Consider the following 14,538-nt stretch of genomic DNA (forward strand, 5'->3'; position numbering starts at 1 on the left):
GGGCTAGGCGCACGCCACCAGCACACACTTGCGGCGGGTCCCGTAACTAAGGCTGGATTGCTGATTTTAATAAAACACTTCCAAATAAATTAAAAAATCAACTGAACACTCTGCAAGCACTAAGCTTATGCAGGCCTTTTATCATGAAGTTATAATATACTGGTATATGAATGGCTGAGAAAGCTGCATTTAACACTCGCACCGACGGGGGTCTGCGCCAACTTCGTGCCGACAGGGGGGGGGGGGAGCGGATGACCCCCTGAGATCTCGAGAACGAAGCAAGATAGCGACAAGCGGTAAACGGCATCGGATACGCACGGACAAGGTCTACAATTTTTATTACGGTCATTTTCAGGTCAGGTCAAAGATGACGTCACAGGGGTCGAAAAAGTCAAAATGGCGGCGCTAGATATGGATATAGTTTTTTCTCGAATAACTTTCGAATTAGTCATGATAGGAGCGAACTAAGGGCATCATCGTGATCCTCTCGTCAATCCACATCGAATGATATATATGTTGACCTCGAAAGCTCAAGGTCAAAGGTTGACCTCAGGTCACGTGACCTCGAGGTCATCATGTATATCATTCGATGCATCTTGACGAGCTGAACACAATGAGACCACCCGCGCGGCTGTAACTTGTCCCTGTACGGAGTTATTGGCAAAAAGCTTTGGTGACCTTTGATGACGTCACATGACCTTACAGCTGCCCAACAGCAAAACAGACCTCAAGGTAGTGAAGGTTGATCGTATATGAAGTCATGTATGGTATATGGGGCCATTCCGACCCGTTTTAGTGATAAAAACAGGGAGTTGATTTTTCCCCCATTGACCCCCAATGGGGAGGTCGCGAAATTGACCTGACCTTAGGTCACCGACATCAAAATTCCGAGATCTACAAATTGTAGCTACTAATGACCTAATAACATCCTGCGACTTTCAAAGGCCTCCAACATCTACTGTAGCTCTGGCACGGTGACAAAGTTGCAAAAAAGTGACTTGAGGTTGGGTCGTTCAAAGTGACCTGGTGACCTGACATTCAAAGTTAGGAGGTTTAAACTTGCACACCATGTGTAAAATTGATGAGAGAATAGTCGTACCAAATTTCGCCTCGCTATCCGCGAAAAACCTCAGGGGGGCGGATATCCGCCCCCCCCCCGTCGGTGCGCGTGTTAAAGGGCATTACCCCGTGTGTGTAATGCCTTGCTGTAAAATTGTTTAGACAGCTGCGTCGTGCGATACTTTTAAACGACTTTCGAAACAATCTTCCCATCACGTGGGCGCTTGATTAGCGATTGGCACCTAAAGATTGGGGTAGGATCAGTTTTGCAACTAAGTTCAGACATATGGACGTTTTCTTCTTACATCAATATTTTGAGTTGAAACGATTGTGCGACAAGAACAATTTGACAGATCCAGCCTCTGAATTGCAGCGATTGACGAAATGAACGATAAAAGCTTTCGCAAACTTGGTAACTGTTGCCCTAGTTTTGTACCAGCTCTAATGAACAGTTGGTTCAAGAAATCAAAGTATCGACCCTACCAGACCCTAAAAGATGACCGAGACACATCTGTGAGCCTTGGAGGCTGTTTATTCACCGTTCGCTGGTAGAATGACCACCGTCTGCTGCGTTGCAAATGTGCCGTGTCACTCGGCTGCATTGCAGACAGAAAGGCCGGTTACGTAAGGAGCCCGTGACTCGCATGGGCGCTGGTCAAGTGGGCACAGTTACATAAGTCCGCCACCGAAGGAAGCCGCGGAGGCGCCGCTGTCCTCCCCGTCCCGACGGCTGGGCCTCTGCGGTCGCGCCCCGGTCGCCGCTCCTGCCGCCGTCGGGCCGCCAGCCGAGACACTCGGGCCACCGCCGCGCGCGGCCGCGCCGGGGAGCTGGAGCCGCCGGACCGACCGGTGCCGCCGCCGGGAGGTCCTCAGCGCGCCCGTGAGAGCTCCCGTAATGAGACACGCCGCAATCGATGTCGAGATGTATCGATACACCGAGACCTTGGTGTGAGGGGCAGCCCGAACCCGTCACCACTGGGACGGACGATAGATCCGGGCGAAGGCGGCGACACTAAACCAAGGCGCGAGACGATCATCAGTATTAATGATGTGGGATTAAATCCTACCAGAAAGACACTCACTTGTCAAAGTACTTTAAGTAGATTAGTACTTAACCTAGCCGTTCTCTTATCAATGAAGCTCTTGCATCCTAATACGCGGCAGGTTCTGACGTCTCGACTGCCGTCTTTCTTCATTTACCTTTTTCGCGAAACTGCGGAGGAATGGATGTGCGTTTACCACCTCGTTGAGGGGAGCGTTTCCCGGCTCCTGTCGAGTGCCAAGTGCCACGCTATACCCAGCCAAGGTGTGCGATACGGCGCTGTCCTTGGCCGACTCTTGTCGTACGAGCGTCACCTCGATGATAACGGGGACACTTAACGATATAATGGCCGGCACATGATCTCCCACGAGGTCTATCGAGTATTTATCCTAAATCAACCGAGAAATGGAAACTGAAATAAGAAATGAACATTGATAACATCAATGCCTATAATTGAAAATGACTGTTCGGATGCATTCAATTAAAACATGAGTATTCGAAATTATCTCCTTTTTAGTTTAATCAAATAAATTACCATTTTCCCTTTAACTTAAACACGTATTATTTACTTAGTTGCGTGGACGTCGCCGACCGCCGGTGCTGTCGTCTGGCGGCTCTTTATGAAATCAGTGACCTCGGACGGCATATATCAGCTGTCGGTCGGGGTCGGGTTGACCGTTCCATGCTTCTATCCTCAGGATACGGAAATCTTTCTCCTCCACGCCGAAACCACCCTCCGGGCTGGACAGGCAACTTTATCTCATGCGGGCTGCTCCCTTGGAGCGGCACCGCTGCTCCCGAGGGAGCGTACCCCGTAGCCGGGTGCAGTGAGCACCTTGGGGCTGGTCGGCCTGTCCTTCGGGATGGGCTCAGCCCCGGTGACTCACTAGGGTGCCTGCCCAGACCAATGTCTCCCCCTAATTCCTATCATCCTTCCGGCTCTGAAATGGTCTAATTGGACCGAAAGGGCCTAACCCAACAAAACAAACGGGGTCGGGTCAGGTCGCGGCGAGGCGCGTTGTCTCGGCGGGTGACCGGTGAGCGCGGAGAGCGGGCGGACCAGCGCGGTGTTCGGTAGGGATGATTGATCTCGGTCCAGAAATAGCCTCATGGGCCTTGTACGTAACGGCGCTGTTGGCAGTTTTTATGAAAGCGACCTTTGTGTCTAATTTTAGTAGCCGGTGTGAGGAATCCGTCTCCCGAGACCTCGCATGGTAGACTGATGTTTCAGGGACGTTCTGGATCATTGAACATAGCAAAAAAGGCATCAGATAATATAGGTTGGGTGATATGTATCATTCTTGAACGAAAGACGATAGAGTTCGTTATTGTTAATATGATAAGCTATGTAGTTTTATGAAATGTGACAGCAAAAATATTTATCTTACCTACAATAAAATGGAGCAAAAATTTTCATTGTCACGATTGGCACAACTTTTATTTGGCGTGACAAGAGGTCAGTTCTACCAAAAGAAAAATGGCCGGCTGCCGGTATTTTTTGCCTAAAGGTCGCTCCCGAATTTCCCCAGCCACTAAAAAAAAACTAACCGCTGATGTAAAAAAAAAAAATATGTCAGCCAGCTACATAATAGCCGTTTTCACGACGGGCTATCCGGCGAATGCACCTGATTTGACCAAATCTGCACCTAATTTCTTTTACAGCAAATATCTTCATTTTATGAATTTATTTCAGTGTTTTAATCGATGATGCTCTCTGATAACATGACAAAGCAGGCATATAAGCAATTAGTGCAACCCTAGCTGATAGCTGCTAAGAGACACACTGAAACTGATTTGACCAAATCTGCACCTAATCTGTACCAGATGTGCACCAAATGTGTACCAGATGGCCGTCGTGAAAACGGCTAATATGTGCCCACATCAATGCTTATCATTTTGCGTGGTTGGTTGGATTTGTGGGAGACTTTTAGAAATAAAATACCGACAGCGGGTGATTTTCTGAACTGGTATAACTAGTCTATGGTCGTAAAAATTATTATCGTATCCATGCATCCATTATTACTTTTATAATATTTCAGTACTCCTGCATAATAACACATCTTGTAGCGATTGTTTTGAGCGGTACTCATTTACAAAATAAAAATTCAATCTAATGCCAAATGGCGGGCGGCATTGACAACAAAGCGTTCGATGCGATACAAGATGGTGGAGCTGGCAGCTCGACCGGCCACAAGTCTGCAATTTCTTCGGTGGTACGTAAACACCCGTGGCACGGACAATGCCATCCTTAAGCTTTGTGTAGGGGCGATCGGCATGTCTTTATTGATGTCATCATAATATGTGGCTAGTGGCTACAAAAAATAAGCAACTAAATTAAAATAAGTACACTTGCTCGAATCACGACTTTGCATAGGCCAGACAGAAGTGATCCTATCACGCGTTACACCGCAATTTCTACTTGTTGTCCTCACAGGCCGCTGAGGATCTGCAGCGTCCGGGCCTCGGTCGTCGAGTGCGCGGCGGACGCGCTGTCAGCCAGCTCCCTACCCTGCGTCTGACCCGGCCTGGCGCGCCTGTTCCAGGGCTCCACGGCAGTGACGGTGACTCCGGAGAAGTACCAGCAGGCCACCTACGCCTGGGACCAGATCAACGTCTACACGCGCGTCAGCAAGAGCCGGTTCAGCTTCGGCAAGTCGCAGCCCAAGGAGCGCAAACACATCCTCAAAGATGGTGAGCATATGGTGCCCATAGTCCTAGTGGTTGCTGGTTATCCTATTTGGTACAACTCACAATTATTTTGCATCATAGCCAGAAGCATGTAAACAAATTTAGCATAATACATAGAACAACAAAATGACATTACATTCATCCGAAACCACATCAATTCCAAATGACCGCACACGTCAAACACCAAGATCTAACAACCATCGTGTGCAACTATCAGCTTGACCGGACCACCCGAACCGCTCGGTATACTTACAACTCTGACCGCCGTTCGTGGCCCTCGCCCGTCCTCCCCCAGTCCGTGGCGTGGTGCACCCCGGTGAGTTTGTGGCCATCATGGGGGCCTCCGGTGCCGGCAAGACCACCCTGCTCAACGTCCTCACCTTCCGAAACCTGCGCGGCCTCAAGGTGACCGGCGGACGAACCATCAACGGCGAGACCACCAACCTCAGCTCCATCAAGAAGATTGGCGCCTACGTGCAGCAAGACGACCTCATGATCGGCACCCTCACCGTCCGCGAGCACCTCCGGTTCCAGGTGAGGACGCCGCTCTGGTCTGGTCTGGTCTGGGTGGTCTGAGTGGTCTGGTCTGGTCTGGTCTGGTCTGGTCTGGTCTGGGTGGTCTGAGTGGTCTGGTTTGGGTGGTCTGGTCTGGCGGACCGTCCACCGTCTGATGGTTCCGCCAGTGAACCTTATGACCGGGCAACTGCCTGCATTGGACGAATGATCTATGGGACACTTGCCGATAAAACAATCACTGCGATTCGGTATCGATATGATAAGAATGAAAGCCAGTGTGACTGTGAATGCTGTTATTTATTTCGGCATTGTTCATCGGAGCTAAGCCGGTTGGCATGTCAGCTCACAACCTGAGATGCATGCCGACTAGATGGTCAATGCCTGCCTGACGTCCAGTGACTGGGGAATACAGCCAAAACTCGAGTACCTACATTTCCCCTTGACCATTTAAATGCTATCTACTTTGAGAATTCCAGAAGATGTCACATCAATCTTATTCGAAAGCAATCGTTCGCTTTGGACAATAAGGTTTCCGTTACGTAAGGCCGGAGGTTTGTTGTGAGTCCACAGAGTCGAGCATAATGTTATTTACATTATTTTATCATATCTGCCAAATTTTTAGGAATTTAGAATATATTATTCCTGCTTATTTTTAGCTGCCTTCATAACTATTAAGTAGTTTCTTTATTAAAATTTTAGTGTTTAATGGATCCGCTTACGGTCGTTTTTGCTAATGCACCTGTTTCCCTCGAACTCTCTGAGTGGTATTCATTTCCTAAGGGCGGAATCTCCCGGTTATCGTTTAACGACTCCGGTCCTATCTGTTTTGCAGAAAACCAGTTTCCATAAATCATGATGATCGGTTTTATCGATGAACAATTAGGCATCCATTAAGGTGGGATGCTTGGTTTTATACGGCTGGTATTGGTCAGCCGTGTAAATGGATTTTACATAAATAAAGACCAGGAGTTTTGGAGTGGCAGAATCTGCCTTTGATACTCGGGCATACATCCATGCATTCATGCTACATTCATCCACATTTAGACTGCATGTTGTACAATGTACATTGATGGCGATTACTATGTAATAAACAGCACACGCTGTCACGACTGTTTACTGACGTGCAATGTACTTACTTTACCCTAAACGTATACACTACTTACACCTGTCGCTCCATCTACACCACGCCTTCCCCCGTCTCCGTCCGGCCGGCAGGCGCTGCTGCGGATGGACTCGCACGTGCCGTACGAGGCCAGGATGAAGCGGGTGGCCGATGTGATCCAGGACCTGGGCCTGACCAAGTGCGCCGACACCGTCATCGGCTCTCCGTCACTCGGCAAAAAGGGCATCTCGGGCGGCGAGATGAAGCGGCTCTCATTCGCCTGCGAGGTACGATAATCAGCACGCCGTTGTTATTTTTCATTGACTTACGATGTAATGCGCGAATTACTACGCATTGATATCGCGCGCCTAGCTGGTGTACCATATTTCCTACCTCTACATGTGCTTGCAACATCACTAACTCACATGTGAAACGAAATAGGTACATATATGCAGTGCAAAATAAATGCATGCATGCAGTTGCTGCATCCACTGGCGGCTATCTGTGGCAGTATCTGGGCTCAAGTGACCGGTCTCCAAGGATGTTTCGGCCACCGGTCTCTGAGGAGGGCGCCGGTGTGTGACGGTCGGTTGGCGCTGGCCCGCAGGTTATCACCGACCCGCCGCTCATGCTCTGCGACGAGCCCACCTCCGGTCTGGACTCGTTCATGGCCCAGAACGTGGTGGCCGTGCTCAAGACGCTGGCCGAGCGCGGCAAGACGGTCATCTGCACCATCCACCAGCCGAGCTCGGAGGTGAGTGCGCCGGCCCCGGCCACGCTCCGGCGCTACCCCGACCCCGCCGTCGCGGTACTCCATAGTCCGGACCCCGTGCCCGGCGCCTCGCTACCGCGGCCTCTCGCTACCGCGGCCCCGGCGCCTCCCTACTCTGGCCCCGTTCCCAGTCTCGCCCCGGCCCCGTGCTACCCCGGTCCCGGCGCTACCCCTGCCCTAGCCCCGCCCCCTGCGCCGCGTTACTACGGTCCCGACCCCGCCCCCGCCCCTGGCTCCACCCCCGCCCCCGGCGTCGCGCTACTCCGGCCTCCTGCTACCGGCGCGGCCGGCCCCTTACGCCGGGTCATCGAGGACAGAATTCGCCCCGCAGGAGTCCACCGTAAAACGACCTTTCCCAACGCCAGCACCGTCTTTGCCGGACGCAGTGCCGGACCCGTCTCCGAGGGCGGCCTTTCGCCGTCTAACATTGATGGCAGCGGTGGTGGAGACTTTCGGCAAAAGGTGAGTCCTTAGTTTAAAATTATAATTGGCTTGTACTTGATTGATATTTCTTTTGATTTGAACTTCGTTTTATTATCTGTTTAGTTCTTGACATATTTTTTTTTCAACAATGCCTGTCATGGAAAGTGCTTCTGGATCTGGATCGGCAATTACTTTCAATATTCACTCTTTGGCATCATTAGTCAACAACTATGACGGAAGCTATCCCATTCAGGACTTTTTACAAGAAATTCGTGAAACTGCTCATCTAGGATCTTGGCCTGATAAAATCACTTTGAAAGTCACAAAATCCAAGCTACAAGGGTCGGTAGCCGAAATGGTGAGAAACCGACATGATTTAAACCATGCCGAAACTTTTGATGACTTTTCTACCCGTTTGATATCTGCCCTACACACTGATAGGCCTGTGTCAGTTCGACTGCAGGACCTAATGACCTGCGTACAACAACCTTCCGAAACAGTCGATGCATACGCAACTCGAATCCGACAAAAGTCTAAAGGCTTAACGGAATGGGACATTTCGACGGAAACAAAAGAATTGAAAAACAAAACAGTTACGGCGACATTCATCAAAGGTCTACAACCCAAAATCCGCCAACATGTGCTCCCTTTCAACCCTCCGGATTTCGAAAAAGCTATAACGCTAGCGCGATCGCAGGAGATCAGCGCCTCTTTGTCATCTGACCCCGTCGACAGCGCTGCATCAGCCGCAACTCAACCCAACCAAACCAACTCTTTTGACCAAAATATGGCGGACATCCATAAAAGAATTGCAAGCTTGGAACTGTCGGTAGCTCAAAATTCTTCACAAGGTCGTGGCGGTAGAAATCAATATAGAGGTCGTGGTAGAGGCCGTTACCCTTCTCGACAAAATTTTAGAAATCAACGGCCCTTCCAAAGGAGGCATGAAAGCGACCCTCCATCATCAGACCGTCACTACCGAGACGCTTCTTGCCATGGCCATCATTCCTGCTGCGATCGGCAAAGCCGATCGTACTCTCGCTACCGAAACAGATCCCCAAGATATTCGCGATCCCCAAGACACTACGACCGCAGAAACTCCCGATCTCCGAATCAATCGCGCTCACCATCTCCCTCACCATCTAGGAGGTACCAGAGCCCAAAAGGGTACCGCTCACGACGCTAGGGGATACGTACGTGAGCGTTGCTTCAGATCAAAGGGACCGTCCAGCAAATCCCCCGGTTTTGCGAGACGTTTCGGTATCGGATCACTCTTGTTCAGCCTTGTACGATACCGGCAGCAGCATCTGTTTGGTATCAGAAGAATTTTTACGACAAAACAATTTGAAAGTAGATTACGAGCCTCCAACTATTTCCATTCTTGGCGTTACTGGTGATCCAATTGACATAGTAGGTGAAGTTTATCTGAAAGTTAGCATTCTTGGTCAAACGGTGGAACATAAATTTTACATTTCAACAAAAGCTTTGTCATTCAACTGCGACATTATCCTTGGCATTGATTTCATCATTGCGCACAAATTAATTTACAACCCTTCAACTCGTTCTGTGAGCTTGCTAAAACCAATTCTTTCTTCAAATGCAGTCAAAAAGCATTCAAAGCGCTTGAGCCCAAAAAGACGCAAACGAGTACGCTTTCTACTGTCCACAAAGGACGACGAAAATTCCAGTGAAGAAGATGCTTATTCTGACGAGACGACGAAATTGTTCACAACTGCGGAAAAACATGCATTAGTTATTCAGGACGAAAAGTCATATCCATTGTTCGTGAAACAAACTGTTGAAATTCCTGGTTATAGCGAGCAATTTATACGCGTAAAATTACCACGTTTTCTAGAGCCAAATGATTTTCCGTATCTCATCCAAGCGCATTGTGATCAAAGTATCCGAGACATTCAGGTTGCCCGTTCTATCATTTTCTTGGAAAAATCAGGCACGCTGGTACGTGTCATCAATTCGTCAAACAACCCAGTTATTTTGAGAAAAAATCTGCGGATCGCGCAAGTCCACCCAACCAATCTTTCCCCCACGGGTCAGGTCACAGACCGACCCCTCCCCTCCAGACATGACGCTGACCTTGCTCTGTCTGGTTCAGCAAGTGCCAACTGCCAAACAGTGCCGTCTGTTCCATCATCCGTCAGCGCCTCGTCGGAACAAAAAACGGTCGCTGGGCCGGACTTGACTGCGTCAGACACAAACAAACCGACGACCTCTGCTCAGAGGACGTCAGAATACAAGTCTGTCTCTGACATTGATTTGGAACATGTCCCGGAACCCTTTCGTTCTCAGCTCCGCGAGCTCATCAAAAAACATCGGCATGCTTTTGGAAACGACATCTCGGATATAAAACAGACAGATGTTTATAAACACCACATCGAATTAACAGATCACACTCCGGCTTATCAAAGACCATATCGTCTCCCATTCGCTCATCGGGAGATAGTCAAGAAAGAAATAGATCGCATGTTGGCAGCCAAAATTATAGAACCATCAATTTCACCGTACAATTCTCCAATCATTCTTGTGAAGAAATCGAATGGTGGCTATCGCCTTGTATCAGACTTACGTCTTCTCAACTCAAAGATCAAAGATGACAAATTTCCTCATTCATTTGCATCTGATGTCATTGATCAACTTTCTGGGTGTGAAGTTTTCTCAACTTTAGATTTGCTCAGTTCATTCCACCAAATTCCTTTGGATGAATCTTCTCGACATTATACTGCTTTTTCAGCTGGAGACGGCAAATATCATATGAATGTCGTACCAATGGGTCTTCGTTCAAGTTCTTCTGCTCTCAATAGAGCATTGCAAATTGCACTCAGTGGTCTTCAGGGCATAGACGCATTCTTATATGTAGACGATATTCTTATCGCTAGCAAAACATACGACGAACATTTAGAAAAACTCGCCCGTGTATTCTCACGATTAGAAGAAACTCGTTTTGTACTAAATCCCGCGAAATGTGAATTCATGAAAACTCAGATAAAATATTTGGGTTTCATATTGGACAAACATGGAGTTCGTCCAGATATATCCAAATTACAAGCGGTTCAAGACTTTCCAACACCAAAAACTGTGAAAGATGTTCGTGCCTTTCTAGGCTTTGCAAATTACTATCGTAGGCATATTCCAAAAATGTCTGAACTTGCAGCTCCTTTAGTCCACTTGACAAAGAAAAATGTTGAATTTATTTGGTCTCAGGAATGCGAAGATGCATTCTCATCAATCAAAGAATCGTTAGTAAAGTATCCTGTGCTGAGATTCCCGAACTTTGAAAAAGATTTTTACTTATCTACAGATGCAAGTGACTTTGCCATTAGTGGCGTATTGGAACAAAAATATGGTGATCATTTTCACCCCATTGCTTTTATTAGTCGACAGCTCAACAAAGCTGAAAGAAATTATTCAACCACAGAAAAGGAGTGTCTTGCAATTACTTGGTCATTTGACAATTTGCGATGCTATCTCTTAGGTCATTTTACTCATATCATGACTGATCATTTACCATTGAAAGGTATTTTCAAGTCAACTAACCCTGGTGGTCGTCTAACCAGGTGGTCTTTAAAATTAACAGAGTACGATTTTGATGTCACTTATGTCCCAGGAAAGCTAAATGTCAAAGCAGATGTCTTGTCTCGTATCAAAATAGATTCACAAACCAAGACGGACTTTCTTGGTCATGTTGCAGCAAATGCAATCGAAAGTGAAGGCTGGACAAGAGAAAAGATCAAAGCAGAACAACGCAAAGACCCAGATCTGATACCGATCATCGACCGTCTCGTCAAACCGAAAGCTAAAGGCCCCGATCTGAAGCTACATGAACCTCTTTCAAATTTTTTCCTGAGTGCAGATGGTTTACTTTACCACGTAGCCACCCAAAACAACAAAACTCGTCCATTTATGGATCAGCTTGTAGTCCCATCTGCTATGAAAAAGCTGATTGTTCAAAGATTCCATGATACCATTTGGTCGGGACACCTGAAATTTGAAAAGACTCTTTCCAAAATTCGACTTCAATTTTATTGGAGACACATGTACACTGATATCAAAAAGTACGTAGAATCTTGTCGCTTATGCATGGAAAGAAGCGCTCATAAATCCATCAAACGTGCGCCATTGCAACGCACGATGACACCTGAGCACCCCATGCACATCTGTAGTTTTGATATCGTTGGCCCACTAAAAACAAGCTATCGTGGTAATTCATACTATCTCTCTTGGATAGAACATTTTTCAAGATGGCCTGAGGCAATTCCATTGACCGCTACTGATACTACTACAGTAGCCAAAGCATTCGTTGAAGAAATCATTTCTCGACATGGCATCAGCAAATATTTACTTAGTGATCGTGGTTCCAATTTCACATCAAAGCTCATGAAAGAAATTTGCAAACTTTTAGGAACAAAACAACTTTTCACTACTCCCATCCACCCGATGGCCAATGGTCGTGTGGAAAGACTACATTCAACAATCGGCAACATCCTATCTCATTTTGTAGATGAAACCCAGAAAAATTGGGATGAAGTTTTGCCTTTAGCGCTTTTGGCGATTCGTAGTTCCGTGCATCGATCAACAGGTGATACACCTGCCCAAATTTTTACGGGTCGTGATATATCTTTACCTTTTGACGTAGACTCCAAACTTCCTCATGACCCGTACCATTCGATAGACTCATATCGTGATCTTCTAATTCGGCATTTAACAACATTGCATGAAACTGTTCGTGAAAACAACGAATCTGCGATTCAAGCCCAAGAACGGTCACATCCCACACAGTCGAGTCCAATTACGTTCAAACCAGGGATGCTGGCCTATTTACATCACCCAAGTTTCAAACCAAATTTAACGCGAAAACTTCAAAAAGTTAACCGCGGCCCATATCGTATCCTCGACATGACGAGCCCGGTTAACGCCAAAATTCAACATTTGTCCAATATCGGAGACATCCAAACGGTCCATATCAATCGTCTTCGAAAATTTGAAGAAGACGACCCGTTTCACACCTGTGTCGACACACCATCTCTCAGTAATGACTCTACCATTCGTTCCGTGCGTAATGCCTCAGAGAGCAGTAATACCGGTGCGCGCCCGCCCTTTACACTGCCGGCAAAGCCAGGGACGTTGGAGGCTCGTTCTGACGAGAATGTGCTCGACCAGGGTGACATTGCCCGGCTGGAGGAGGACTGGCGTATTTATCAAGCAGACCGCCGTGAGGTTCCCCAGGCTGATCACCTGCGGTATAACCTCCGGCCTCGCACAAATATACGCCCTCCAGACCGCTATGGCAATCGATAAGCCAACTGATGGCTACATGGAGACTGAGATCCCATGAAAGTTGCTGCGCTATGAAGGTTGATTGCATATCCCTCGCGCCTATATATCCAGCGAAATGCTGAAGGCTACATGGTGACATGAAATCCCATGAAAGTTGTTGCGCTAGAAGGTTGATCGTATATCCCTCGCGCCTATACACCAGCGAAACGCTGAAGGTGTACTGGAGTACACAAGCAATTGCCCTTTCATATATAGTAGCGCTACATCTGCATTGTATATATAAGCATCCACTGTACATAGTATGTCAGATGAATGAATCTTTGTATGATGATTACCAAAGAATATGTTGTTGCTTGCTGTTGTCATCAATTCTTTGCATATGTTGCCATGCCAAAAACGTCTTGATACTGACACATTAGCCTTGTTTCTTTTTCAGGTTCCTGATTTCTGTGGCGGAACGAGTGCAGCGTCAAGAAATACCCAAACAAGCATGCTTTTCGATTCCCCTGTCAATTAACACATACTTTACGAACTAACGGATAATCAAGTTCTATTTTCGTCATTAACTTTATTACATTAGTCCGTAAAATCTTGCCAATTCTGGTTAGTTAGCAAACGCAGAAAATATGAAAGTTAACAATTCCAGTGAATTGTACACAAGTATTCATCTATTTACGAATTACCAGCCGACACATAAGAAATATTGTTAATTGTATGCCCTCCCAAGCACACAATTCCATGGGTATGACGCCACTAGGTGCACTCGTTCGCAAGACGCCACTCTTCAAAAGGACTTCAAAAATCTATTGATTATATTTTTCCCAACAACTTATCAGACCTAACACAATAGTTAGATTTTCCAATAATACTTAACACACTAACCTATTGGCCTCTTCAATTAATTCTTTAAAGTAAGTCACTTGGCAGTATTATTCGGAACCGGTCATTTTGCAAGTCATTGGCTCATTAGCCGCTATTTTTTCCTCGTTAAACTTTTATCATTAACGATCTCTCGATCGAATGACCGGAGGTATTGCCCGTTTTTAACAACAACGCAATGTTTTGCTATCAGCTGTGTCAAAAATGTCTTTTCTGTTCTTTCTGTCACACCGTCTTCCATGGTCTTCCGCCTCTACAAATGTATATTTCTATGTTACCATGAATGTTATACAACGCAACGGCAAATGTATATTGGTGACACAGCGATAGCACAACATAAAAAAAAAACTACATGTGTGTGGATGTGGATGTTCGTTTACAGACTTACGGAAAGTAGTTCTGACTGTTGACGGATCCAAATGTTTGTGACTATTGTAGTCAATGGGTCCGTGGCACACCTGGGTAACCAACACAACAGAGGTGTCGTACAGAGAGCTACCTTTCTCTCTCTCCCTCTGTTACCCAATACCCAGTGTTATGTACGTGCCTTTTGGTAAACATGTGTTGTATTATGCCGATGGATGACTGATTTGTTGTATGATGTATGTTTGTATGGGGCATCGTTTTGGCATACTTTGATCCGTTTTTCTTTCGTTCACAGACCTTGCGTTTCTGTTACCCATCTGGGAGTGGCCACTATCTGACTCCCCGAGCAGCGACTTCGGAGAAAAGCCGATACGCATCACGGTCTGCAAAAGCTGGCTG

The 14,538-nt window shown here is 47.0% G+C and overlaps 1 protein-coding gene across 5 annotated transcripts in view; it reads left to right on the plus strand.

Annotated features, from left to right (window-relative positions):
* The window catches only part of LOC122368492 (protein white-like), a 49,967-nt gene that overhangs the window by 11,644 nt on the left and 23,785 nt on the right, over positions 1-14,538 (plus strand). For 3 of the 5 annotated variants that reach the window (XM_043342466.1, XM_043342465.1, XM_043342467.1), the window contains exons 2-6: positions 4,141-4,314; positions 4,645-4,792; positions 5,085-5,323; positions 6,521-6,694; positions 7,015-7,161. In XM_043342466.1, the coding sequence (XP_043198401.1) occupies positions 4,222-4,314; positions 4,645-4,792; positions 5,085-5,323; positions 6,521-6,694; positions 7,015-7,161 (801 nt within the window). In that variant the 5' untranslated portion in view covers positions 4,141-4,221. Of the gene's footprint in view, positions 1-3,089; positions 3,139-4,140; positions 4,315-4,644; positions 4,793-5,084; positions 5,324-6,520; positions 6,695-7,014; positions 7,162-14,538 lie in introns of those variants that run through there. The other 2 variants (XM_043342464.1, XM_043342468.1) reach the window with 2 other exon arrangements.

This window comes from Amphibalanus amphitrite, unplaced genomic scaffold (assembly GCF_019059575.1).
Source record: "Amphibalanus amphitrite isolate SeventyFive unplaced genomic scaffold, NRLGWU_Aamphi_draft 000951F_arrow, whole genome shotgun sequence".
NCBI classification, from domain to species: Eukaryota; Metazoa; Arthropoda; class Thecostraca; order Balanomorpha; family Balanidae; genus Amphibalanus; species Amphibalanus amphitrite.